This window comes from Tupaia chinensis, unplaced genomic scaffold, assembly GCF_000334495.1.
Source record: "Tupaia chinensis unplaced genomic scaffold, TupChi_1.0 Scaffold149780_1, whole genome shotgun sequence".
Lineage (NCBI taxonomy): Eukaryota > Metazoa > Chordata > Mammalia > Scandentia > Tupaiidae > Tupaia > Tupaia belangeri.
In genome coordinates, this window is record NW_006209624.1 from 362,348 (window position 1) to 390,158 (window position 27,811).

Below are 27,811 nucleotides of genomic sequence, written 5' to 3' on the forward strand. Positions count from 1 at the left end.
AATAAAATTCCTTTACTTTTTTTTTCTCAAGAGAATTCCTATAGAAGAATCAGACTATGTCATAGTCTATTTTATTTCTTCTTATGTTTTCAGCATGAAGAACAATGTTTGGCATATAGTGTTCAAGAAATATTTGTGTGATAAATTGATTAATTTGACTTAGTTAAGAAACATATAGGCTTCTCTCTCTATGATTTACAAATGTTATTTGTCTTTGCTAAGTCTCGGGACAACAAATGATAATATACTTTGACTTTAAAATATTAACACTTGAAGCAGAGGCAACTAGAGTCCTCTACGTAGCATTATATTATCAGATTTCAATCCACTTAAGAACCTGCTTTATTTCACATGAATCTAAAGACTGACATAATTTGTTTGTGTTGTTTTTATGATGGTGAAAATATCTTCCATATGACTCCTAGATTTTTTAACTAGCATTTGGAAGTTACTTCCAAGTATTTGAATATAGGTAAGATATGTATCTGGGCCCAGCAGTTAGCATAATGGCTATGTCGCTGGACTCCCACATAGTTGACTGCGGGTTGAGTCCCGGACCCGGTGGCTTAAACTCACGCCAGGCGCATGTGCATGCATGCCCAAGATCTCGAGAGGAGAATAGAGGAGAAGGGATTGCGGCGTGGCCATCCCCCCTGGGGGGTGATTTCTCACTTTCTGTCTCTCTGTCTCTCTGTCTCTCTCTCTCTGGCGAGCGCACAAAAACCTCTTAAAAAAAGATATATATCATTTGTTTACCTTTAGTTGTTTATCATTCATATGTCTCAGTATGAAATTGGTATCAGAATCTAATTAGTTTTACTTCTGAATGATGAAATCAAAGAGTTTAGGAGGCTGTTCATTTATGTCTGTTGTTTAGGATTCATTCCTTTATCAACATCTAAAGTACACAAAGAGATATCTTGAATTAATCCTTAAGGAGATCCCAGGTAGCTCCAAACAAATCTGTAATAAAAGAAACACTGAATAAGAGGGAAATAACTATTCTTCTGTTTCTTGGGGTAGGGAACAAATTTTTAGGGTCATAAGTTATTTGAAAGACTGTAAACTTTGTATTTTCAGATCCTCCAAGTGACTAGGGGGGAAAAAAGGTACTTGGAAAGAACCCTGTCGTTGGTAATCTGCTGGTGTGGCAATCTTTAGAAAAGCAAGGAAATTATTAATGTTTTTCAGCTCTAATAAATCACCCAAAATGCCAAACTTCTCTGTGTTTTTAAAAATTAAATACGTTAAGACCAGATGAAGACAATGGCTATGTTTTCGAATTATAGTTTGTTATTGATTATAAGTCACAGTCAAATTTAAGCGAGTCTATTACTTTTTGAGAAGGTTTGGTTACTTAGATAATGACATTGAGGAGCCTAACAAATTCAATCATGTGAGTCTTCTCTTAGATTTCAGGTTGAAATAGCTTAGTGGTTTGGTTACTTTTCTGGTCAGATTTTATGAACATTTCATTCTGTTATTCAAAACACTGTACATTCACTGTTATTCTGGCCTTGGGCATGTCTAGCTACTATCTGTTCTACTTTAAGCTCTGAGAAAATCTCTACCTAAATAAATAGTGAACTGGAACAACAGTCTCCCTGTTAATGGAAAAGAGTTGGGTGCTTTGGGCAGTGGAGGAAGCTGCAGACAGGTTTAAATTCTATGTGATATGGAATAAACCATTTTACAATTACTGCCCCACAGAACAGCATACTTTCTTTTTTTTTTCTTTTCTCTTAATATTTTTACATTCAATCACTATATCATTGCACCATACCAAATGAATTTTTCTATCAACAATACACTATATGTTCATCCCATCAAAGCTATTACCGTACACAATATCATCAACAGATAAGTTTCCATTTTTGCCTCCCTTAAATGTTTTGCTTCTTTCTTTTTCCCCTTGAACCCTTCCCTCGCAGACTCCAATTTCACATCCTTCTCCTATGCTATCAAGTATCCATAGTTGCTTTCCATGCTTTCATACCTTCTGTCTTTCAATTTGTGCCATAGAGTACAGACATTCAGTATATATTGAATGTCTAATTCTTCTTGCCTTCTTTTCACCAAGGATTACGATGCCTTCTTTGAAGCCAGAGAAAATAATGCAGTGTATGCCTTTTTAGGCTTGACAGCACCACCTGGTTCAAAGGTATGAATTCTTTTTTATCCTGCTTTGTAGGTCATTTCATTGCTGCTGGATTTTTAATTAGTCAGATTTCTACCTTATTAAGTATTTAGATTAAGTCAAAGGCAGTGCATCATAGCTAAAAGTTAAAACCACTGCTCTGTATATATTTAGTCCCTAGTAAGACAGGTAGATTGCTTAACCAAATACAGAAAGTATGTGTGTAGGAAGGATAGGTAGAGAGACTTCCCCATCACCACTCACAAATAAATGGTTAACAATTTTAAGAGACTGCATTATTCCAGGTGTCACGCACAGTTCTATATCAACAGCATCTTAGTTCATGGTAATCTCCTTGGCAACATTTATTGCCTGTATGAGAGCAAACAATAGTCATCCTTTCAAGTTAACTAAGAGCATCTGAGTTGCAAAATTTATCACCAAATTTCTGGTTAAATTTGGGACTTTCCCCTGCCAACAAAAATCAACTTTCCAAGTGGTAGTGTTCCCATGGGAGATCACATAAAGAAAGGAAGGAAAAGTAAGTTACTGTCTAATGAAATGTCTCAAACCTATGGATATAAATATACCTTTGGTCTTTACAGTAAGTCTTCAGAGAAGCTGGGCTTGAACAAAATGTATCTCCTCTGCTCTATCATTTTATTTTTACTCTTAGCAACAGATTATTCAAACACTTGCTTCTTTTCCAGTTTTGAAAATCTGTGCTATTGTCACTGTTTTCACTAGAGACAGTTTACGAGCATTTTGTTTGCATCACTATGAGGTTGTTTACTTGCCAAATTTCCTTTCTCTATGAATAAAGTGTTATATTTTAAGTTTTGTATAATTTGAGTCATAAGTTAGGTAAGACACTCTTGTTTAAGTAAGTTAGAAAGACCCAAGTTAAGTCATTGAGTTCACTGCAGATTAGAGAAAGTATGAAAAAAAAGATAGTCTGTGACTGATGACTCTTCCCCTTCAATTAAAATTAAGATTCAGGGGAGGAGCTTGCAAAAATATCATTTCTGGGAAGGTGAAGCCACGCTTTCTGGGCTGCATGCAACATAGATGCTTCTAGTGGAACTGATGAGCGGGTTTCCAGGGAGCTGGTGTCTGTGGCCCATCCTCTTTTGCTCCCAGCAGAGTCATATGGAAATGATCCCGACATTGAGATAGCTTGGGTCATGAGAGCAATGCAGCATGCTGAAGTCTATTACAAGCTGATTTCATCAGTTGATCCACAGTTCCTGAAACTCACCAAAGTGAATGATCAAATCTACTCTGAGTTCCGGGAAATTTTTGAGAAACTCAGGATAAATGTATTGGACCCAGAAGAACTCAAATCAGAATCAGCTAAAGAGATGTGGAGGCCATTCTGCATGAAGTTTGATGGGATTGTAGAAGACTTCAACTATGGTACTTTGTTACGACTAGATTGTTCTCAGGGTTACACTGAGGAAAACACCATCTTTGCCCCCAGGATTCAATTTTTTGCCATTGAAATTGCTCGAAACCGGGAAGGCTATAATAAAGCAGTTTATATCAGTGTTCAGGACAGAGAAAGAGAGAAAGAAGCCAACGATGGTGGAGAGGAAGAAGCTGACAGTAGAGAAGAAAAGGCCGAGAAAGGAGAAGAGAAAGAAGTTGATAGTAGAGAAGAAAAGAAAAAAACTGACAAAGGAGGAGAAAAAGAAAAAGAAGCCAATAAATAAATAAATAAAAATGGTAAAACAGCTATGTAAGGCAGACTGGGAATAGCACTCTAGAGTTGTGGCAAAACTAAGTCTGAAAGTAGCATGGTACTGCTTGCACAAATCCCTTTGGTTACATGTATGTCCATGTGCAATTGAAGGACACTTGGAAGGACATCTTAATGAGAGCTATCGGATCATTCCCATGTATGAACTAACTTAAAGACTTTAAAAAAATTAAGATTCACTTATTGATCTACTCATTCAATAAGTATTTATTTAGTGTCAAACACTGATTTGATTATTAATTGATGGAACAAATACAGAGAATACAGCATAGTGTCTATAAAATATTATAACATCATGAAAGACATGTATACAAATAATTATACAGCAAATACTTGTATAAATAATTATGATTCAAGACATACTGTGGTAAATCCTGTAAGATCAGTGTGAATAAAATACTGAACAATCCAGTGGAAATATCATAAGTTTCTATTAAGGAGGTTAGGAAAGGTTTCATGCAGGACATTTGAACTGTTGGGGATTCCAAAATATTGAAATGACATGAAAATATTTTTCACAGAAACAGCAACAGAAACACTGCATTGGGATACAGCAATGCATGATGGTATGTTCAGAGACTAAATTGGCTCCAAAATATTAAACAGAGAAGGTTGTATTAGAAGGTGAAGTTGGCTATGGGCTATGTAAGTTGGGGCCAGATGATGATTTCTGTGCTAGGTAATTTTCAGCTTTATTCTCTAGGCAAAAACTATGATTGGGAATGGAGTAAGACAATTATGTGATTATCTCTGTATTTTAAGAGAGGATGTAATCCATATCTTATAAAAATGAATTTGGTGGGCCAGCAAGTAGCATGGTGGTTAAGGTATTGGATTCCCACATGACTGATCATGGTTAGAGTCCTGGACCCAGTGGTCTGAAAATTATACTGTGTGTGTGTGTGTGTGTGTGTGTGTGTGTGTGTGTGTGTGTGTGTGTGTGTGTGTCCATGCCCAGAATCCCAAGAGGAGAATGTAGGAGAAGGGATTGTGGCATGGCTATCTCCCCAGAGGGTAATTTCTCACTTCCTCTCTCTGTGTCTCTCCAATGAGCACGCATACTCTATGGCAAAAAAAAAAAAAGAAAAATAAACTAAAAATGAATTTGGCAGCTGTATAAATTATGAAATATTGCAGAAATAAGATATTAGAGATAGGCAAACCCATTTGAGATAGCTTAAGAGCCCAAAAATGTGATTAAGAATGCCTAAATTGGGACAACAGCCTTGGAAAGGTACAGATGAATATAAGTGACAAAAAAAAAATCATGTGTTATAGGATTTAGCACCTAATGGTATGGTTATACATCTTAAAACGTGGGAGGAATTAAAGCTATCTCTGGGGCCTCTAATCTAAGAGGTTGGGAAATTAAGCAAAGGTCATGGAGAAAACTGAATAATGCATGATCCATGGGATGAATAGATCTTGGAAAGGAGATTGTGTGGGGTGTGTAGAGGATATGAAGAGAGATATAAAGGATAAAAACTACAGAAAGTTTAATGTGTGGGAAGATTAGGAGAGCTAACATTTGAAAGTGTCTTACTTTCAGTGTGAGGGAGAAAGAAAAGTTATCTTCTAAGAGTGAGATGAACTTTGGAACGTTAGAATCCTGAAGAAATTGAAAAGAAATACTTTTTGAAAATAGGCTAAGGATTAGGCTAAAATAATAAATGAAAGGATGCTTGGGCAGGGGCCTAACTATAGTTAGAACTGATGAGCTCATAGTGGAACCAGTCAACTCAGTTATAGTGTTTTTCCCATTATTGTTTAAGCCTGGGAGTAGGAATAGAGTAAAAGAACAGCAGATGTTGTAAAGATTAGACAAGACGGAACTGATAGATTGGGTTAAAAAGATAAGATCTGGAATTGACAGTGGAGATAAAGGATGGATTGGTGATAGGGAAATATTGAATGTTTGTATTTAATAGGCTTTTCCCCTCAAGACTAAAAGTGATAGATTTGGTATCCGAATAAGGGTTTTTCTGCCCTTCAGTTCAATTTTTGGAGTTTTTTTTTTTTCTTCTTTAATTTACTAAGAAAATAAACCTTCAAGAAAGAACTGGTTGAACAGAAAGTACATATTAAATAGTATTTCAACTAGTTAACAAAAATTAGAAAAGTGCACTGATAATAAATGTGATAAAATGACATACAATTTCAATTTACGAAACAGGCAAAGATAAAAGGATAACAATGTTGAGAAAAGGGATGCTTCAAACAGATGCTCTCATGTATTACTTATGGTAGTATAAATTTACATTCCTTTTGAAAACCAGAATGGCAGAGATTTATCAGGAATCCCAGAAATGTTTGTACTTGTTCACATGGTGTTATATGTCGTGAAATAACTCTACATGGGAAAAGCTTCATGGATAAAAACATGAGTCAGAATGTTATTTATATTCTTAAAACTTTAGAAACAAGTTAAACGTTTAACAGGAGGGTCAACAAGATCAATTTCTCCACTGAATGAACTTTATGGATTAAAAATATGAATCAAGGTGTTATATATTATCCTGAAATTTGGAAGCAAATTAAACGTCCAAAAGAATATTGATAGTTGATCCATTGAGTGAACTTGTATTCTCATTAAAAAAATGATAGATTGTGAAAGGAAATATTAAAATGAGCTACAGATTTTTTTAAAAGCTTCTCTCATAAGGCATGTGTGCTCACCAGACAGAGACAGAGACAGTCAGGTAGAGGAAAAGTAATAAATCTCATCCCCAAGAGAGGGATTGCCATGCCACAGTCCATTCTCCAGAAATTTTGGGTGTGTATGATGGCATGATTGTCAAGCAGCAGGGTCCAGGACTCAACCATGGTCAGCCATATGGGTATCCAATGCTTTAACCCTTACACCACTTGCTGGCCCCCAGATACATTTTTACAGTATAATTACAATTTTAATTGCATTAAGAATCGAGTAGCACAAAAAGGACACTGGAAGGAACCATAGCTAATGTACATATTTTCCTCCCATTCTCTATTTTCTAAATAATTAGCATGCATTTTACATGTCAAAATTACTGAAAACCAACACACTGGAGACGTTCATATTAAAAGTACCCTATGGCAAGTATTTTCACAAAGCAAGGAGTCATTTTGTGAAAAACAAATAATTTTTATATCCTATTGTAAATTAGATCCTTTTTAAAAAAAATGCATATAAATATTTATTATTTATTTATTTGATCCTTTTTAAAAAAAAATGCATATAAATATTTATTATTTATTTTATTGCACAAAAGATCATTTATTAGTATTAGCATTTCTTATAAGTAGAGGTTATGGTTTTAAGATAGAAATAAAATAATTGGGATTCAGCATTTGGCGTGGTGGTTATGACACTGGACTCACACAAGGCTGACTGCGATTTGAGTCCCTGACCCAGTGGCTTGAAAAATCACACTGGGCATGTATGTATGCCCAAAATCCCAAGAGAAGAATGGAGGAGAAGGGATTGTGGCATGGCCATCCCTTCTGGGGGATAATTTTATCACTTTCGTACCTCCATCTCTGTTTCTCTCGAGCAAGTGCACACACCCTATGGAAAAACAAAATCTTAAAAAGAAAAGAATTGATATTTTCACTAAAAATAAAACTCTAATGATGTTCATGCTGAGAAGAAAACAACTCCTCTGGAAAAGGCTTATTTACTAATATGTTGAGGATATGAGGGTGCTGGTTATCAAAATGTTCCTATTAGCTTTGATTGAATCACCCTGCTCCAGAAAGGGGCCCTAGAGTCTGCCTCTGATGTGAGATTTGAAGCAATCCCATTTACACTGAATTCACCATATTCTTACTGCATCTCCAAGAGAGATTGTATGTTAGTTACATCTAGCTGTGAAATTGGTTTCAGTTAGGCAGAGAGAGAGAGAGAGAGAGAGAGAGAGAAAGCAGAAAAGTAGGGTGGATGTCTGCAATGGACAATGTACTGACCTAGGCACTTCACATATATCTCACTTTATCTTTACTTTGTCCCATGAGCTGTTATTGATGTCATTAAGGCCATTCTACAGAGGGGGAAACTCATATGCAGATAATTTAAGTAATTTGTCCAGTGATACATAGTGATTGAAGAGCAGAGCTAGAATTTGATCCCAGAATTATTTAACCCAAAACCAATGCATTTATATAATAGAATGTTTAAATTGGAAGTAGGGGGGAGAACACCTCATACACTTATTTCTGAAGCTCTCTGGTTAGATGATTCATGATACTGTGAATATTAAAGGCTTGCTCTTCGGTATTAATAAAGCTTTCAGTTCAATTTATGTATTTGATAAATAAAACATAATTAGAAAGGCAAATTATGTACTCCCCAAAATTTCCAAAGAATTTTGAAGTGCCTTTTATTTTGCATGTCTGGGCAAGAAATTTCTATTAAAGAAAGGTCTTAGCATATAACTTGTGTTATGAGATGAAATTCTTGAAAGCTTGTTCTGTAAAATGAAACAAGATGCATATTTTAGGTCTAAGACATACTCATTTTGGATAATGAAACACTGTTAAAAGCTTTAAAAGAGCTTAGAGGCTTTCTCTTTTTTTAACTGGATGTTTTGAAAGGTATAATATTGGATTGTAGGAAAAGTCATAACACATTTTTACATGGAAAAACAGAAAAATATGTCATGACTTTTTCAATGACCCAATATATTTTACCTGTTTTGTCAAGGATGTATTAAAAGTGAAAAACAGTGTCTTTTCTCATTTCCTTCTTTATTTAATTTTTGCCTATTTTTTTTGTAAAAAAAATGTGTCTTTTTTACTTTTTTTCCTTCTTTTGGGCCTAGTATCAGATGCTTATTTTGATATATACATTTAGTGACAAATGTTTACAGTGATATGGTTTAGCACACTTGGTTTCTACAACTTAAGTCTTAACACTTCTTTTGTCAGAGTTAAACATTTATAGTTGAACTTTTTTTGACATTTATTTTGTGTCAAGTACTATTGAATGCCAGAGCACAAAGAAATCAGAATTCCTAATGCTAGAGGAAGAGAAAGAAGATGACCTGATCTCTTTTGTACCCACTATCACAAAACATAAAGCAACAATATTTTACATTCTCTAAATAATTTTAACTTTAAACATAATTCAACTAGTTGTAAACTTTAGGCAACAGTGATTTTGTGCCCTCGGTTTCTGTGAGGAAAAAAACACAAAAAGAAACTAGTTGAATATTTTAGAATATAATATTAATTATAACTGTAAATCACTTGTGTTTATAGAATTATTTAAAAGCCTTAATAGTGATTGGGCAGTGTTTTATTATGTCTGTTTCTAGATAGCAGCTTCCATAATATAGTTTTTCTATAAAGAATGTTTTAATCAACCTCTTCTAGAGGCTATTATTCTGCTTTTGAGTATTCTTTGTAATTTGAGTTAATGTAGTCTAAACAAAATATATATGGATGTTTACTTTATGTTATCCAAACTTACCTATTTTGTTTGTTTTTCATTTCAGGAAGCAGAAGCCCAGGCAAAGCAGCAAGTATAAACCTTCAGCATTCCACTTTCAGCATCCTGAAAAATGAGTCTTCATTGCTTTTAGAAAATAGCAAAATTATCTTGGCTTCAGAAGAAACAGGCTTAATATCAAAATAATAGATTAGTTGGTGTTTTAGCATGCAAACAATCAAAATGAATACATAATAAAATGTGAATGTTATGCAGAGGAGAAGGGGAGATAAACATAAAATTTTAAGTAGATATCATGAAATAGAATTTTTCTGCCAAGGCATTTTATATATTTCAATGATTTTACAAAGAAAATGCCCTTCCCCCTTTTTAATTGATATTTTTGCAGTTTAAATATATCTCCAGCTCAACATTGAGGAATTTTAAATGGAGAGAGAGAATAAGCCTGTCCATTGTTCCCAAAATGTCTTGTTAATTTTAATGAACAAGAATATGTACCTTTTTGATGTGATATTATTGTGTTTAGAAAAGTACTTGCAAATAACATTTATATGTTAAACATTGTAATTTCCTATGGTAATTATTACATTCCCATTTTTTTGTAGATAAAACTTCTGTGTGCTGAAACACAAGTTTTCCAGTGTTCTAAATATAGCCTCTCATGTCTTCCCATGAAAAAGTAATAGATGCATTCAGTTGCCAACTTCCTTGTTTAACTTCACTGCTATGATGGAATCATTTCTAAGTTCTTGCCTCAGTGAAATATATATGTGTATATCGTGGAAATAGAAAAGTAAAAATGTTTAAAATGGCATCCTCTTGCTAAGAGCTCAGACTTTTAATTATTATCAAATAGGTTGTCAATCATTTCCCAAGATTGCTTTTCCTTGGGTTTTTGCTAAAAGAAATCTTAGTGATTTTCCCCCTTGTGATATAAATGCCACTGTTTCTGAGATACCTGGCATTTTTTGTTATAGTTTAGGTATATGTTCTGTGAGTATAGTAATCTAAGCAGAGAGAATCTTTTCCTTGCCTATATTGCAGGAAAGAGCACAAGCACAAACAAAAGGGGCAACTTTAAAATTTTTAATTCTGAAGACTTTTAAAATAAAGACAAGACACATGACCTAAATCATTTACCCAGAAGATATACATGTAGTATTTAGTTCCATACTACTTTTTTTTTTACTAAAAATAAACATCTTTTACTTTAAACTACTTTATCGTATCTCTTGTATGCAAGTCTACCTTCTGCCAAAATCAACACATAATGAAGACATGGCTTTGTTTACTGATATTCAAACTTGATGAAATGCTTTAAAATAAACTCAGTACTTTTAGAAACATAATTTATGTGTCCCTGGAGTTTCTAAATAATATAGTAGTAATTTCAGGTGAGTAATATCTTTTTTAGAAGGCTGAAAAACAGAAAGTAGTAGAAAGAGGGCAATTTGAATGTAATTTCTAAGTTTTATTTTTAGGACTCTGAATTTTACAGTACACGTAGAAATTAAACTATTCCATTGTTTTATTTACAAAAATATGCTGTAAGGAAATCTAGACACGTAGAAATTAAACTATTCCATTGTTTTATTTACAAAAATATGCTGTATGGAACTCTAGAAAAAACTGAATTCTTTTTAATAGAACTTAAAATAGATGCATTTTATGATGTTTATATCTATTGGAGAATACCTTAAAATGAACATATCTGTATTTGAAGTAAAAGTTTAGATCAAGTCTTCCTTAAAATGAAAGCTTTCATTTTGTTAGTTGAGAAATGTATGTTTGGCAGATAGAAGAAAAGTAAGTGAATTTCTTAGTATTAAGTGAGTTTTATAAACAATTTTCAAAATATTTACTAGAAAATTAAATCCTTGCTTCTTGTTGTATTGCATTCAGCATGTTTCTGATTGTAAGCCAGATCTGCTAACTTGTTTCCCATTTTAGAACCGATTTGCCCTTAAGAATATCTGCCCTTCAGGAAGATTTCTAGTTTTTACCAAGCAATGGAAATTGGCTGTTGATCGTATTAATAAATGTCAACACTTCTTTGGGAATTTGAATGTAGGGGTAAAAAATTTTGAAGCAGAAGTTAATTGTACTTGTTGGGAAAATCTAAATACAGGGAATTTTGGTGAAGTCAAGCTTCACTGCACACTTTCCATTCATTCAACAAAAGGGAAAAGGAAGGTATTGGATTTATTACCCAGTTCTGGATGTGGAAAATATAGAAAGGTTGAAACAGTCTCTTCTTTTTCTACATGAAATAGCTATTTTTTTTCCAAATCCTATGAAACTAATTAAATGACATTCACATTTGATTAATTTGAACCATCAAATCTTTTGCCCCCCACTTTACCACTCCTGATCTTGGATATTACCAGTTATTCCCTTCCTTTTTTTATTTCCCATGTGAAAAGTAACCATGCTATTAATATAATTATTATTTTACCATGATTTCCTTTTTTGACATCTTCATTGAAATATAATTCATATACCATAAATTTCACTTTTTTAAAGTGTATGGTTTTGTAATTTTTAGTGCATTCACAGGATTGTGCATCTTTAATTGTAATTTAAGTGTAGAACACTTTATCACTCAACAGGCAAACTCTTTATCCATTAGCAGTCACTCTCTGTCCCCACTCCCTCAGCTTTATGAAACCACCAATTTGCTTTCTATCTCTATAAATTTACCTGTTTTGAACATTTCTTATAAATGTGATCTTTTGTGACTTGTGTCTTCCAGTTACCATGTTTGATTTGGTTTAGTTTTCTACTTTTTTTTTTTTTTTTGCCTAGAAGAAAAGCAGCAATATTTTAGTCAAAAGTCACAGAATGCTATTTCACCAGTTCAGTCTCATGTACTTAATCTATCTTCTGTTGTGGTTCCATCTTCCTGATTGAATTCTGGGATATAATATTCAACTCCAGACTTGTCCCTATGATTAAGTTGACCATTTTCTTAGTTTTTTAACTCTTATTTCTGTGTATCTGCATTTAATTTTCCTGGTATAGCACTCTCTTGAGAACTTCTTGGAGATCTTGGTGCTGGTAAATTCTTTCAGGTTTTGTGAATCTGAGAATGTTCTTGTCTTTTCTTCCCACATGAAGGATAATCTTGCTGGGTACAATATTCTCAGTTGAAATTGCTTTTCCCTTAACACTTTGAATATATTTCCCCATTCTTTCCTTGCTCGCATTGTTTTCAATGAGTGGTCTGTTGTTAGTCTGATGGGATATCCTTTGTAGGTAACTTACTGTTTCTCTCTTGCCAATCTTGGTATTTTGTCTTTGTCTGTGGCTTTGGTCAGTCTGGCTATAATGTATCTTGGAGAAGACCTTCTTGGGTTCATTCTATTTGGGGTCCTTTGTATTTCTTGGGACTGGATCTTTGAGTGCCTCTCTAGGTTTGTAAAGTTTTCTTGCAGGATTTCGTGGAATAGATTATCAATGCCCTTATGAGTCTCTTCGCCTTCTGGGATGCCAATTATCCAGATGTTTGGACATTGAATGGTATCTAGTTTTTCTCATATATTATTGTCAAATTTTTGGGTCATTTTCTCAGTCTTCGTGGTGGATTTTTCTAGGCCAGCAATTTTCTCTTCCACGTCTGAGATTCTATTTTCTGTATGATCTAGTCTGCTTTTAATACTTTAAAAAGAGATTTTGGCTTATTGTATTATAGTCTTCATCTCTAATGGTTCCATTTGGTTCTTTTGTAAAGTGTGTAGTTCCTCTTTTAGATCTTGCAAGAATTTCCTCACCTGGAACTCATCAGCTCCTTTCTCCTTTCTCTTCTGCAGTTCATTGTCTCTCTTCTCTTCTATCTCTGTTACTTCACCATTATGAATGTTTTAAGTTCTTTATCAGACATTTTCATGATTTCTGTTGAACTGTCTGTGGATGAAGAGGAGTTATTCTTTTCTCTTAGAAGAGAGGTATTTTCTTGCTTTCTTATATTCCTTGTGCCCTTGCAGTGATTTCTAGTCATCTGATGAATGGTGTGTTTCTTCCCAAAGTTGAAGTTCAATCTGAGCATCCAGGAGCGTGCAGAAAAGGGAACAGAGAGAGAGAAACAACAGCAACAAAAACATCTAAGGAACAGAGAAAAGAAAAGAAAAAAACTAAAAAAAAAATTCCTAAAAAAATTTTTATTTTTTTAAAAAACACAAAAATTAGAAAACTGCACGACACTCTTGCATGCCACGTGAACTCACTAGTTGTCAGGAGCCATGAAGGTGTCTTCTGAGGCCTGCTCTCTTGCCTCTCCTGGGTTGGGAGAAGGAGAAGGGATTATTAACAAGATAAAGGGAGAGGAGGGGCTGAAAGCCGAGAAAATGATTTACCTTAAAACATTTTTAAAAGAAAAAAATTTTTAAATTGGAGATGGAAGCAGAGGCAGAGGCAGAGAGAAGGCTTGAGGGAGCTCCTACCACTCAATTCTGTGGGCTGGAGGCTAAATTATCAGTAGAAAATCTACATTTCTTTTTTCCCTGGAATCACTAGTTCTCAGGAGCCATGAAGCTGTCTTCTGAGGCCTGCTCCCTTGCCTCCTCCAGTTACCATGCTTTTGAGTTTCATGTTACAGCACACGTCTGCACTTAATTTCTTTTTATTGTTTAATAGTGTTCCATTGTGTGGACAGAAACATGTTTTCTTTGTCCATTAATCAATTAGTGGACATTTGGTTTATTTCTGCTTTTTTGCTATTATGCTGCTATGAACACTGGTGTGCAAATTTTCTGAGTACTTATTTTCATTTCTTCAGTGAATATATGTAGGAGTGGATCTTATGATAGTTCTATGTTTAACAATGGAACTTCCAAACTTCCAAAGCAGCTTCATTATTTTACATTTCCACTAACTGTGTATAAATGTTTTCATTTCTTCAATTCCTCATCATGCTTGTTGTTATTTATCTTTTTGATTACAGTCATTCTGGTGGCTGTAAAGTGTTATCACACTGTAGTTTTGATTTACATTTCTCTGATGGCTAAATATTTTCAGTCATATTTTCATGAATCAGTCTTTTCATGTGGTTATGGACATCTGTACATCTTTGAGAAATGTCTTTTGAGATCCTTTGCCCATTTTTAAGTTGTATTTTCTTTTTATTGTTGAATTGTAAGGGTCTCTTTTAGCACTAGTCTATTATCATATATGTGATTGTAAACTATATCCTCCCGTCACATGGGTTGTCTTCATTTTCTTGAGGGTGACCTTTGAAATACACAAATTTTCAATTTGACAAAGTCAAAATATCAATTTTTTTCTTTTGTTGCTTATACTTTTGCTGTCTTAAGAAAACATCGCCTGATCTCAGGTCATGAAAATTTACTCCTATGTTTTCCTCTAATAGTTTGTCATATACACTTATGTTTATTGACTATGTTTTTATATTTAGTCTTTACATTTAATGACTATACAACATGGCTTTTCCCAGCATGAATACAGTGCATATCAGTCAAGACAAAGACATTACCATGTACATTATAATCAGTAAATAACTTTTCATTTTTGTGTCACTTAAATGTTCATTTGATTTTCCCTGTTCCCTTCCTTCCCTCCCTGTTACCCACCCCTCTATTACCCTTCTCTTTACTATCTCTAGTATCTACAGTTGCCCTCCCTGCTATTATACATCCCAATCTTTCAGTTTCTGCTATAGAACACAAACATTCAGTATATATTGAGCAAGGACATGCAAAGTCTATTTTTCATAATTTGGCTTTTTTCACTTAGCATTAAGTCTTCCATATTCATCCACTTCGTATTAAATATCAGGGTCTCATTTTTTTTTTTATGGCTGAGTAGTATTTCATAGAGGACATATGCCCCATTTTTTCAATCCACTCATATATTTTTGGACATTTGGGTTGATTCCAAGTCCTAACAATAGTGAATAATGCTGCAATAAATACGGATATGCAAGTGTTTTTACAACTGAGGGTTTCTCTATCCTTTGGGTAAATACTTCAGAGTGAAATTACTGAGTCTTACGGCAGTTTCATTGGTAAGTTTCTGAGGAATCTCCATACCATTCTGCACAGTGGTTGTATTAATTTACATTTCCACCAACTGTATAAGAGAGTTCCCTTTGTACCACAGCCCCACTATCACTTAATATTCTGTATTTTTAAAATTTGAGCTATTCTATTGAGTGGTACCTCATTTGGTTTTGATTTGCATTTTCCCTTATGATAAGAGATGCTGAGCATGTTTTAATATGCTTTTGGGCCATTCACATGTCTTCCTTAGAAAATTGTCTGTTAAGCTCAGTTTCCCATCTTTTAATTGGATTGATCACTTTTTTTGTGGGTAGCTGATTGAGTTCCCTGTTTATTCTGGTTATTAGTTCCTTACTTGAGGTATAGCTTGCTAATATGTATTGGGGTTTCTTTTGGGGATCTTGATTCTGTTCCATTGGTCTACCTGCCTGCTTTTGTGCCAATATCATGCTATTTTGATTATCACAGCTTTGTAATATGTTTTGAAGTCAGGTAGTGAGATGCCTCCTGCTTTATTCTCCTTGCACAGTAATGCTCTGCTGATATGGAGCCTTTTATAATTCCAGACAAATTTAATTATTGTTATTTTCTGTTTCTGTGAGATATCTCTGGCACTTTGATCAGAATTGCACTGAATTTGTAGGTAAGTTAGGGTAGGATTGAGATCTTTATTATATTAATCCTCCCAATCAGGAACATTGGATGTTTTTCCACTTTTTAAATATCCTTTTAAATTTATTTTTCAAGTATTTCATAGCTTTCCTTGTAGAGGTCTTTGACTTCTTTGGTTAAGTTTATTCCTAGATATCTTATTGTTTTTGTGGCTATTATTAATGGAATTTCTTTCTTCAATTCTACCTCAGTTTGTTCATTGTTGGTGTATAAAAAATGCTATAGATTTTTGTATGTTGATTTTGTATCCTGCCACTTTATTGTATTCATTTATCACTTCCAGGACTTTTTTTTTGTGGATTATTTTGGCTCTTCTTCTATAGAATCATATCATCTGCAAATAAAAGTAATTTCACTTTGTCTTTCCTATTTGCTTTTTGACTCTCTTCTCTGATTGCATTGGCTAGAACTTACAATATTGTGTCAAAGAGTAGGGAAGGAAGTAGGCAACCTTGTCTTGTCCAAGTTTTTAGTGGAAAAGCTTTCAGTTTTTCCCATTCTGTATGATTTTAGCTATGGGTTTGTTATAAATGGCTTTTATTGTGTTGAGGAATGTTGCTTCTATGCCAATTTTGCTAAGAGTCTTAAACGTGATGGGATGATATATTTTATCAAATGCTTTTTCTGCATGGATTGATACTATCATAATGTTTTCTTTTTTTCTTTTCAAGAGATTTTTGCTCTAGGCATGTGTGCTTGTTGGAGAGACAGATAGAGACAGAAAGACAGAAAGTGAGAAATCATCCTCTTGGGGGGATGGCCATGCCATCCATTCTCCTCCATTCTCTTCTTAGGATTCTGGGCACACATGCACATGGATCCAGTGTGAGTTTTAAGCCGCCAGGTCCAGAACTAGATCCATGGCCAACTATGTGGGAATCTAGCCATGTAACCATTTTGCCATCTGCTTGTCCCGATCATATGGATTTTGTATTTTCTTCTGTTAATGTAATGTATTACATTTTTTGTTTTATATATATTGAACCATTCTTGTGTCCCTGGAATAAAGCTTACCTGGTCATGGTGTATAATCTTTTTAATGTGTTGGATTAAGATTTGTGAGTATCTTGTTGAGAATTTTCACATCTGTATTCATCAGCGATATTGGCCTGAAGTTTTCTTTTTTCATTATGTCCTTATCTGATTTTGGAATCAGGTTGATGGATGCTTCATAGAATGAATTTGGGAGAGTTCTTTCCTTTTGGATCTTTAGAAATAGTATGAAGAGAATTAGGGTTAGTTCTTCTTTGAGAGTTTTGTAAAATTCACAACTAAAACCATTAGGACATGGGCTTTTTCTTTGTTAGGAGACTACTACTGATTCCATCTCACTGATTGTTATGAGTCTATTCAGGCTTTCTATTTCTTCCTGTTTCAATCTTGGTAAGTTATATGTGTCCAGCATTTTTGTCCATCTCGTCTAAGTTTTCTTGTTTTGTGCCATGTAATTGCTCAGTATTCTCTGATGATGCTTTGTGTTTCTGTTATGTCCATTGTAATATTGCCTGCTTCCTTGTTGATTTGTTTTATCTGGTTCCTTTCTCTGTTCTTGATTAATCTAGCTAACAGTGTGTCAATATTGTTTATCTTCTCAAAAAACAAACTTCTGGCTTTATTTATTTTTTGTATAGTCCTTTTACTCTCTATTTTATTTATTTCTCCTCAAATATTTATTTTTTTTCTCCTGGAATTTTTTGTTGTTTTTTTTTTTGCTGCTGTTCTTTTTCCAGGTCCCTGAGTTATGTGCTTAGGTTTGTTTTGTCTTATTTTCCTTTTATCTGTTTTTTTTTTTAATTTCTTGTGGGCATTAATTGCTGTGAACTTCCCTCTTATGACCGCTTTTGCTGTGTCCCATAGGTTATAAATATTTGTTCATTTTCATTGGTTTCTATGAACCTTTTGACTTCAGACTTAGTTTCTTCAGTATTTGTAAGCTCATTCAGGAGTAGGTTGTTTAGTTTCCATGTATTTGTGTATTTTTGAGGACTCTTTCAGTAGTTTTCTTTAAGTTTGATTTCATCATGGTCAGAAAAGATGCTGGATTTAATTTCTATATAGTTTAACTTGTACAGACTTGTTTTGTGCCCTATCATGTGGTTCTGAAAATGTTCCATTTGTCAAATAGAAAAATGTATATTTTGTGGATGATGGTTGAAACATTATATAGATGTTTGTCAAATCCATTTCATTTACGGTACTATTTAGATCTAGTATCTCTTTGTTTATTTTTTTGTCTAGATGATCTGTCCAGAAGAGACAGTGGGGTTTTGAGATCCCCTACGATTATTGTGTTATAGTCTATCTCTCCCTCGAGATCTAACGGTCTCCCTTTCTCATATTTGGTGCTCCTGTGTTAGGTGCATATATATTTAAAAATGTTATATCTTCTTGGTGCATAAGTCCTTCTAGTACTATATAATCTTCTTTGTCTCTTTTTACATACTTTGTCTTAAACTCTATTTTGTCTGATATCAGTATCATGACTTCAGATTTTTTTTTTTTGGTTTCCATTTGCATGGAATATCTTTAAGCCCTTCACTTTTAGTATATGTATGACTTTATCAATGAATTGTGTTTCTTGGAAGCAGCATATTTATCGCTTCTGAGTTGTTGGGTTTTTTTTATGTTTTGTTTTGTTTTGTTTTTACATTCAGCCAGTGTCTTTCAATGGGAGAATTTAATTCATTAACATTCAGTGTTATTACTGATATTCATGGACTTATCCCTGTCATTTTGTTAGCAATTTTCTTGGTTGTTCTTTGTTCTCTTATTTCTGTTTTTCTCTCTTTATTTTTCCTGATACAATACTTCCTTTCAGTAATTCTTGTAGAGTTGGTCTAGTATTGGTGAATTCTTTCAGTTTTTGTTTATCTGATAATATTTTTATTTGTTCATCACATTTATAGGATAATCTTCCTGGATATAGTATTCTTGGTTGTAATTATTTTTCTTTTAATGTTTTAAATGCATCTTCCCATTCTTTCCTTGCCTGCATTGTTTCAGTTAAGAGGTCTGACGTTAGTCTAATGGAATAACTTTTATAAGTAGCTTGAAATTTCTCTCTTGATATTTTTAGTATATTGTCTTTGTCTTTAATTTTTACCATCTGGCTATGATGTGCCCAGGGTGAGATCATTTTATGATAATTCTATTTGGAATTCTTTTTATCTCTTGGGTCCGAATTTCTCCATGTTTCTTTAGATTTGTAAAGTTTTCAGATAAAATTTCATGAAATAGGTTTTCCATGCCTTTAGTAGCTTATTCACTGTCTGGAATATTCATTATATGCATATTTGGGTTTTTCATGGTGTCTAGAATTTCCCACATGTTATCATCATTTTAAGGGCTTAGTTTTTCCCTTTTTTTGGTGGTTTCGTCTATGTTGGAGACTTTGTCTTCAAGGTCAGAAATTGTTTCTTCTGCATTGTCCATTCTGCTATTAATGCTTTGTAGGGAGACTTTAATTTCTTATATTGTATACTTCATTCTAGAAGTTCTGTTTGGTTCTTTTTCAGGGTTCCTATCTCTTTATGGAATTCCTCTTTCATGTCTTGGAATGATTTTCTCATTTCCTGGAATTGATTTTCTGTTTTCTCTTGCATCTCATTGAAGTCAGTTACTATAAATGCTCAGAATTCTTTTTCTGACATTTGTGTGAATTCCTTTGTGCTGTCCATCCTTGGTGAGGGGCTACTATGCTCACCTGGGGGAGAATTTCCTCTTTGTTTTCTCATGTTTCTTTGAGATCTGAGCTGATTTTCAGTCATCCGATGCAGTATTCATTTTTTCCTATTTATTGAAGTAGATCTTATAGTATTGGAAGATGGGATTTTACCCTTACTTCCCAGGTGTGCTCCTAATAGAGGACTTTGTCTCCCAGATCAGAGCAGATAAAGTTTATCCTCACAACTTCAGGAGGTTGGCTCTTCTACCATACTTTCAGCTCCTGATGAGTTGGGAATAAATTAAGGAGACAGAACTTAGTAAAGAGGATCTAGCAGAGAACTGAGTGTATGGAATGCTGTAAGTTCCAAAGATAATATCAGGAGTTGGGGGTGCACTCAGAAAACTTATTAAATATTTTGAGTTAGATTTTTTTTTTAATATGATGTGGAATGAAGTTTCAGGTTCATTCTCTCTCTCTCTCTTTCTCTCTTTCTCTTTTAATTTCCACAGGATGCACACACTCGGCAGAGAGAAGAGGGATGGAGAAAGAAAGCACTCCCTTATCCATCAATCATGATCACATTGCATTTCCCTATTTTTCATTTTTCCATCCTATCAGGATCTGAGGCGGCCATACACATGTGCATGGTCTAATTTTGAAGCATTCAGAGCCAGAATCCAAATCATGGTCAGCCATGTTGGATCTGACTCCCTTAACCACTAGTCTATAGGGTTAGCCCATTAAAATGATCTGTTTCTCTTTTTTATAAATGGATATTCTGTTATCCAAACACCGTTTGCTGAATACATCATTCTTAACCCATTGTCTTTGTCAAAAATCTGATAATCATAAATGTAAGGGTATATTTCTTTTTGTTACATTTAGTTTCTTTTTTTTGATGAATTATAACTATTGTTTATTATGGGGGTACAAAGTGATGTCATGATGAATGCATGCAGTGTAGAATGATTTAATCGAGTTAATGAACATATCTGACACCTTAAATATGTATCGCTCTTCCTGTCTATGCCCTTTGACCAGCATATCTCCTTTCCCCCACTTTTCATCCGCTGATAACCATTCTACTCTTTGATGCTGTGAGTTTGATTGCTTTAGTTTTCACATGGGATATGTAGTATTTGACTTAATGTGCCTAGCTCATTTCAGGTAACAAGATGTCCTCTAGGTTCACCCACCTTGTCCCAATTGACAGAATTTTCTTCTTTTAATTTAAGAATTTTAAGGCTAAGAAGTGTTTCATTGTGTATATGCCACATTTTCTTTATTCATTCATCCATTGATGGACACAGGTTGATTCCATAACTTGGCCACTGTAATGCAGCATCTAAGGGTTTATTACAGGATACTCTATTTCAGTGATCAATATATCAAAGTATATTAAGTATACCACACAGTTTTGATTTCTATAGTTTTGAAATTAGGAAGTGTAAGACCTCCACTATTGTTTTTCTTTATCAAGAGTCTTTTGACTTTTTACCATCCATTTTATTTCCTTAGGAATCTTGGGATCAGATTGTCAATATCTGCAAAAATGCCAGGTGGGAATTTGTGAGAGATTCCATTGAGTCTTTAATACAACTTGGGGGATAGTGCCATCTTGTCAGTTTTGTTTTTCTATCTATAAACAGGGAACACCTTCTTATTTATTTAGGTCTTTAATTACAATAATGAATTTTAGTTTTCAGAGTATATACTTTGGATTTTGTGGGTAAAATTTACCTCTAAACATTTTATTTCTTTTGATGTTATTAAATAATTTCATTTTTGTATTGCTCATATCTACCTAGTATCTAGAAACACAATTGATCACAATTGATTTTGGCATTTCAATTTTGTATCCTGCACCATAGCTGAATTCATTCATTCATGCATTCATTCGTTCGTTTATTTATTCATTTATTTTTCCAAATTGTCAGAAGTCATGTACTCACCAGAAAGGTATCAAGAACAAGAGACAAAGAGGAAGAAGTCATTTCCCAATGGGGTATGGTTACTCCTGCAATCCCTTCTCCATTTCTCCAGCCTGTTGGGATTTTGTACATATAGGCACAATTTTTCAAGCTGCCAAGGCCAAGATTCAAACTGCAATTGGCCATGTGGTAGTTAAGAGATATAGCTCCATTAGCAACCAGGCCACAGGACTGGCCTTTTATTTTTTTTAATTTGTTTTTATTCATGGTAGAGCACATGCATGTGTCTGGCATGTTTCAGGCTGACCAGATTGGGGTTTTGAACTGAGGTCACCATGTAGAATCCAGCTTCTCTTGAGCAATATATTACTGCTATACCACAGAGCCAGTCTGCTGAGTTCATTTATTACTTCTCATAGGTTTTCTTACTGTATTTTTACAGTCTTTTTATATATAAGATAATGTTATATGCAGAGAAAAAAATTTTGATTCTCTTTTGCTCTGGATGTATTTTATTTCTGTCTTTTAATCAATTGCCCTGTCTAGAACCTCCAATACAATGTTGAAGTTTCTAGAACAGAAATTCTTATCTTGTTCTCAATTTAGGAGGAAAGCATTCAGTCTTTTGCCATTACATTAAGGAAGTTTCTTTCTATTTTTAGTGTGTTTATTATGAAAGAATATTGAATTTTGTCAGATGCTTTTTTTCTATTTAGATCATCATGGGATTTTTTTTTTTTTTTAATATGATGTGGAATGAAGTTTCAGGTTCATTCTCTCTCTCTCTCTTTCTCTCTTTCTCTTTTAATTTCCACAGGATGCACACACTCGGCAGAGAGAAGAGGGATGGAGAAAGAAAGCACTCCCTTATCCATCAATCATGATCACATTGCATTTCCCTATTTTTCATTTTTCCATCCTATCAGGATCTGAGGCGGCCATACACATGTGCATGGTCTAATTTTGAAGCATTCAGAGCCAGAATCCAAATCATGGTCAGCCATGTTGGATCTGACTCCCTTAACCACTAGTCTATAGGGTTAGCCCATTAAAATGATCTGTTTCTCTTTTTTATAAATGGATATTCTGTTATCCAAACACCGTTTGCTGAATACATCATTCTTAACCCATTGTCTTTGTCAAAAATCTGATAATCATAAATGTAAGGGTATATTTCTTTTTGTTACATTTAGTTTCTTTTTTTTGATGAATTATAACTATTGTTTATTATGGGGGTACAAAGTGATGTCATGATGAATGCATGCAGTGTAGAATGATTTAATCGAGTTAATGAACATATCTGACACCTTAAATATGTATCGCTCTTCCTGTCTATGCCCTTTGACCAGCATATCTCCTTTCCCCCACTTTTCATCCGCTGATAACCATTCTACTCTTTGATGCTGTGAGTTTGATTGCTTTAGTTTTCACATGGGATATGTAGTATTTGACTTAATGTGCCTAGCTCATTTCAGGTAACAAGATGTCCTCTAGGTTCACCCACCTTGTCCCAATTGACAGAATTTTCTTCTTTTAATTTAAGAATTTTAAGGCTAAGAAGTGTTTCATTGTGTATATGCCACATTTTCTTTATTCATTCATCCATTGATGGACACAGGTTGATTCCATAACTTGGCCACTGTAATGCAGCATCTAAGGGTTTATTACAGGATACTCTATTTCAGTGATCAATATATCAAAGTATATTAAGTATACCACACAGTTTTGATTTCTATAGTTTTGAAATTAGGAAGTGTAAGACCTCCACTATTGTTTTTCTTTATCAAGAGTCTTTTGACTTTTTACCATCCATTTTATTTCCTTAGGAATCTTGGGATCAGATTGTCAATATCTGCAAAAATGCCAGGTGGGAATTTGTGAGAGATTCCATTGAGTCTTTAATACAACTTGGGGGATAGTGCCATCTTGTCAGTTTTGTTTTTCTATTTTTAAACAGGGAACACCTTCTTATTTATTTAGGTCTTTAATTACAATAATGAATTTTAGTTTTCAGAGTATATACTTTGGATTTTGTGGGTAAAATTTACCTCTAAACATTTTATTTCTTTTGATGTTATTAAATAATTTCATTTTTGTATTGCTCATATCTACCTAGTATCTAGAAACACAATTGATCACAATTGATTTTGGCATTTCAATTTTGTATCCTGCACCATAGCTGAATTCATTCATTCATGCATTCATTCGTTCGTTTATTTATTCATTTATTTTTCCAAATTGTCAGAAGTCATGTACTCACCAGAAAGGTATCAAGAACAAGAGACAAAGAGGAAGAAGTCATTTCCCAATGGGGTATGGTTACTCCTGCAATCCCTTCTCCATTTCTCCAGCCTGTTGGGATTTTGTACATATAGGCACAATTTTTCAAGCTGCCAAGGCCAAGATTCAAACTGCAATTGGCCATGTGGTAGTTAAGAGATATAGCTCCATTAGCAACCAGGCCACAGGACTGGCCTTTTATTTTTTTTAATTTGTTTTTATTCATGGTAGAGCACATGCATGTGTCTGGCATGTTTCAGGCTGACCAGATTGGGGTTTTGAACTGAGGTCACCATGTAGAATCCAGCTTCTCTTGAGCAATATATTACTGCTATACCACAGAGCCAGTCTGCTGAGTTCATTTATTACTTCTCATAGGTTTTCTTACTGTATTTTTACAGTCTTTTTATATATAAGATAATGTTATATGCAGAGAAAAAAATTTTGATTCTCTTTTGCTCTGGATGTATTTTATTTCTGTCTTTTAATCAATTTCCCTGTCTAGAACCTCCAATACAATGTTGAAGTTTCTAGAACAGAAATTCTTATCTTGTTCTCAATTTAGGAGGAAAGCATTCAGTCTTTTGCCATTACATTAAGGAAGTTTCTTTCTATTTTTAGTGTGTTTATTATGAAAGAATATTGAATTTTGTCAGATGCTTTTTTTCTATTTAGATCATCATGGGATAATTTTTTCTCTTTATTCTGTTACTATAGTATACTACATTAATTGATTGTCATATGTTGAATCAAATTTGCATTTCTGGGTTAAGTTCCATTCCGCTACAAACTAAACCAGAGAAGTTACACGTATGGTCTCTTGGAGACAAATCTGAGGTTTATTTTCATATCCCATTTAGGCTCTAATTAGCCAACTACAGCTAAATCCTGAAACAGCCCAACATTATTTTAGAAAAGTAAATAATACCTTTTATTTGTTGCTTGACTTTGTTTGCTAGTATTTTTCTTTCTTTTTTTTTAATTATCTCTATATCTATACCTATAAAGGAAAATTGTCTTTCATTTTATTTCTTATGATATCTTTGTCTAGTTTTGATATCAGTAATACTGGCCTCACAGAATATGTTGTGAAGTTTGTGTTCTTCAATTTTTTGGAAAACTTTTTAAAGAATTGGTGTTTATTTTTCTTTAAAATTTTGGTATAATTTATCAGTAAAGCAATCTGATCCTTGGCTCTTTTGTGTGGGAATCATCAGATTACCAATTTGATATCTTTATTTGTTATATATTTGTTGAGATATTCTATTTCTTCTTCATTATTTTTTTTCTTTTTTTGGAGAGGTTTTTTTGTTATAGGGTGCGTGTGCTCGCCAGACGGACAGAGAGAGACAGACAGAAAGCGAGAAATCACACCCCAGGGGGGATGGCCACATTGCAATCCCTTCTCCTCCATTCTCCTATCAGGATCTTGGGCACGCAAGCCACCGGGTCCGGGACTTGAACTGCAGTCAACTACGTGAAAGTCAAACGACATCGCCATTACGCTAACTACTGGTCCCTTCTTCATTATTTTTGACAGATTGGTGGGTTCCTTTTTTATTTATTCAGAGACATTTGTAAATGCAAGTCCTTTGTATTTCTACTTATTTCTCTATAGTCAGTAGTATTCTTGCGTTTCATTCTTGATTTTAGCAACTTGATTATTCTCTCTTTTCTCATGTTCAGTATAACTAAATGTATGTAATTTTTATTCATCTTTCAAAGAACCAACTTCTAGTTTTGTTCATTTTCTCCATCTTTTAAATTCTCTATTTCATTAGTTTTCACTCTAATCTTAAGATTACTTGAGTTTAGTTTGCTCTTGTTCTAGTGGTTTTGTTGTTGGTTTGGTTTTGGTTTTGTTTTCCATAGGTGTGAGCACTTACCAGAGAGAGAGAGACAATGAGAGGGAAAGTGATAAACCATCCCCCATAGGTGGTGGCCACACTGTAATCCATTTTCTTCCATTCTCCTTCTGGGATATTTTGGTCATGTGCCTGGCATGATTTTCAAGCTGCTAGATCTGGGACTTGAACCACAGTTGGCCATGTGGGAATCCAGTGCCTTAACCACTATGCCACCTATTGATGCACCGTTTTTCTTTTTAAATGAAACGTTCATGTATTGATTTGAGATATTTATATTTTTTAATATTACAGCTATAAATTTCCCTCTATGCACGTCTTTAACTACACCTTACAAGTTTTGATATACTGTGTTTTTTTTTTTCATTATATGAATGTACATTCTAATTTTCTTTGTGACTTCTTTGACCCGTTGGTTAAAAGTGTAATTTAAAATTTCCATCTCATATGAATGTCCCAAATTTCCTTCTGTCTTTAATTTCTAATTTTATTCTGTTGTAGTCACATAGCATATTTTGGGGGTCAGCCCGTGGCATGGTGGTTGAGGCACTGGGCTCCCACATGTCTACCACAATTTAAGTCCTGAACCTGGAGGCTTGCTTTCTCACTTTCTCTCTGGTGAAAATTTGCCTTTAGCAAGTTTTAGAAAAATAGTAATAATAAATAAAATTATAAATTTTTTTTGAGATATTTTTGTTAGGGCACATGTGCTCACAGGAGAGACAGAGACAGAAAGTGAGAAATCACCCACCAGGGAGGATGGCCATGCTATAATCCCGCTCCATTCTCCTCAGGATTTTGATCATGCTTGCACATGTGCCCAGTGTGAGTTTTAAGCCACGAGGTCCAGGACTCAAACCACAGTCAACTATGTGAGAGTCTAGCAACAAAACCATTACACCATCTACTGGTCCCCAAAATTATATAATTCTTTAAAAAATAAAATAACATATTTTGTATGATTCTAATCCTTTTACATGTATTGATCCTTATTTTATTGCCTAGTATATGACTTGCCCTAGAGAATATTTTATATGCATTTGAGAAGAATGAACACTTGGTGTTGATGGCATGAGTATTCTAAAGAAAGCTATTCGAGAGTAGGGTATTAAAGTCTTCAACTACGAAGGTAACTTTTTAGACATAATTAACATTTAAATCATTAAGAATTTGAATAAAACAAATTGCCCTCTATAAAGGCAGAAAGAGGCAAACCTCAGAGCTGGCCCTGTGGCTTAGTGATTTTGGCAGCTAGTTCCAATATGGCCAACTGTGATTTTAATCCTGGTCCTGGCAGGTTTAAAAATATGCCAGGCGCATATGTGTGCATGCCTCAAATTCCAACAGGATGGAGAATTGGAAGATAAGTTATTGTGGTGTGATCACACCCTACTGGGGAGTATCTCCCCCCACCCCCCCATCCCATATCTCCTTTCTCCATCTCTGGAAAGCACATAAACCCTCTGGCAATTAAAAAAAATATGCAAACCTTATCCAATCAGTTGAAGCCTGTAAGAAAAAAACTCTGAGGCTTCTTGAGGAAGAAAGAATTCTGCCTTTAGACCACTTTCATACTCAAGACTGCAACAACTCTTTCTGGAATTTACAGGCTGCCAGCCTACTCTACAGATTTTAAATTTGCCAGTCCCATAATTTCATGAGTCAATTCCTTAAAATGAATCTCTTAATGAAAACCTTTAATGAATATCCCTCTCTCTTTCTTTTTCACTCTATAAGTATAGATATATAAGTATATAGGTGTGTATATATTGTCTCTATCTATATATCTAAGTAACTAGCTACAGATATGTGTGTGTGTGTGTGTATAAAATCATGAATATATAATCATAGATCTTGGATATATATCTTTGTAAGATATCTATATGTATGTATATATGTATCTACTGTCTATTGGTTTTGTTTATCTGGAGAATCCTAATATTAGAGGTGTTATTATCTCCTTATTTTGATAGAGAAGTTGAACTCATAAGGCATTCTTAGAGCCACCCAGCTGGAAAATAGCAGTGATCTAAATACCAGTAACTAAAATCTGTTTTT

At 34.1% G+C, this 27,811-nt stretch overlaps 1 protein-coding gene and 1 pseudogene across 1 annotated transcript in view; both read left to right on the top strand.

Annotated features, from left to right (window-relative positions):
- SH3BGRL (SH3 domain binding glutamate rich protein like) overlaps positions 1-10,542 on the top strand; it is an 82,047-nt gene extending 71,505 nt beyond the window's left edge. The window contains exons 3-4 of the mRNA XM_027769470.1: positions 2,081-2,161; positions 9,371-10,542. Coding sequence (XP_027625271.1) covers positions 2,081-2,161; positions 9,371-9,403 — 114 coding nt within the window. The 3' untranslated portion in view covers positions 9,404-10,542. The remainder of the gene's footprint in view (positions 1-2,080; positions 2,162-9,370) is intronic.
- LOC102477064 (protein PBDC1 pseudogene) lies at positions 2,699-4,064 on the top strand (annotated as a pseudogene).
- Positions 10,543-27,811: the final 17,269 nt, after the last annotated feature.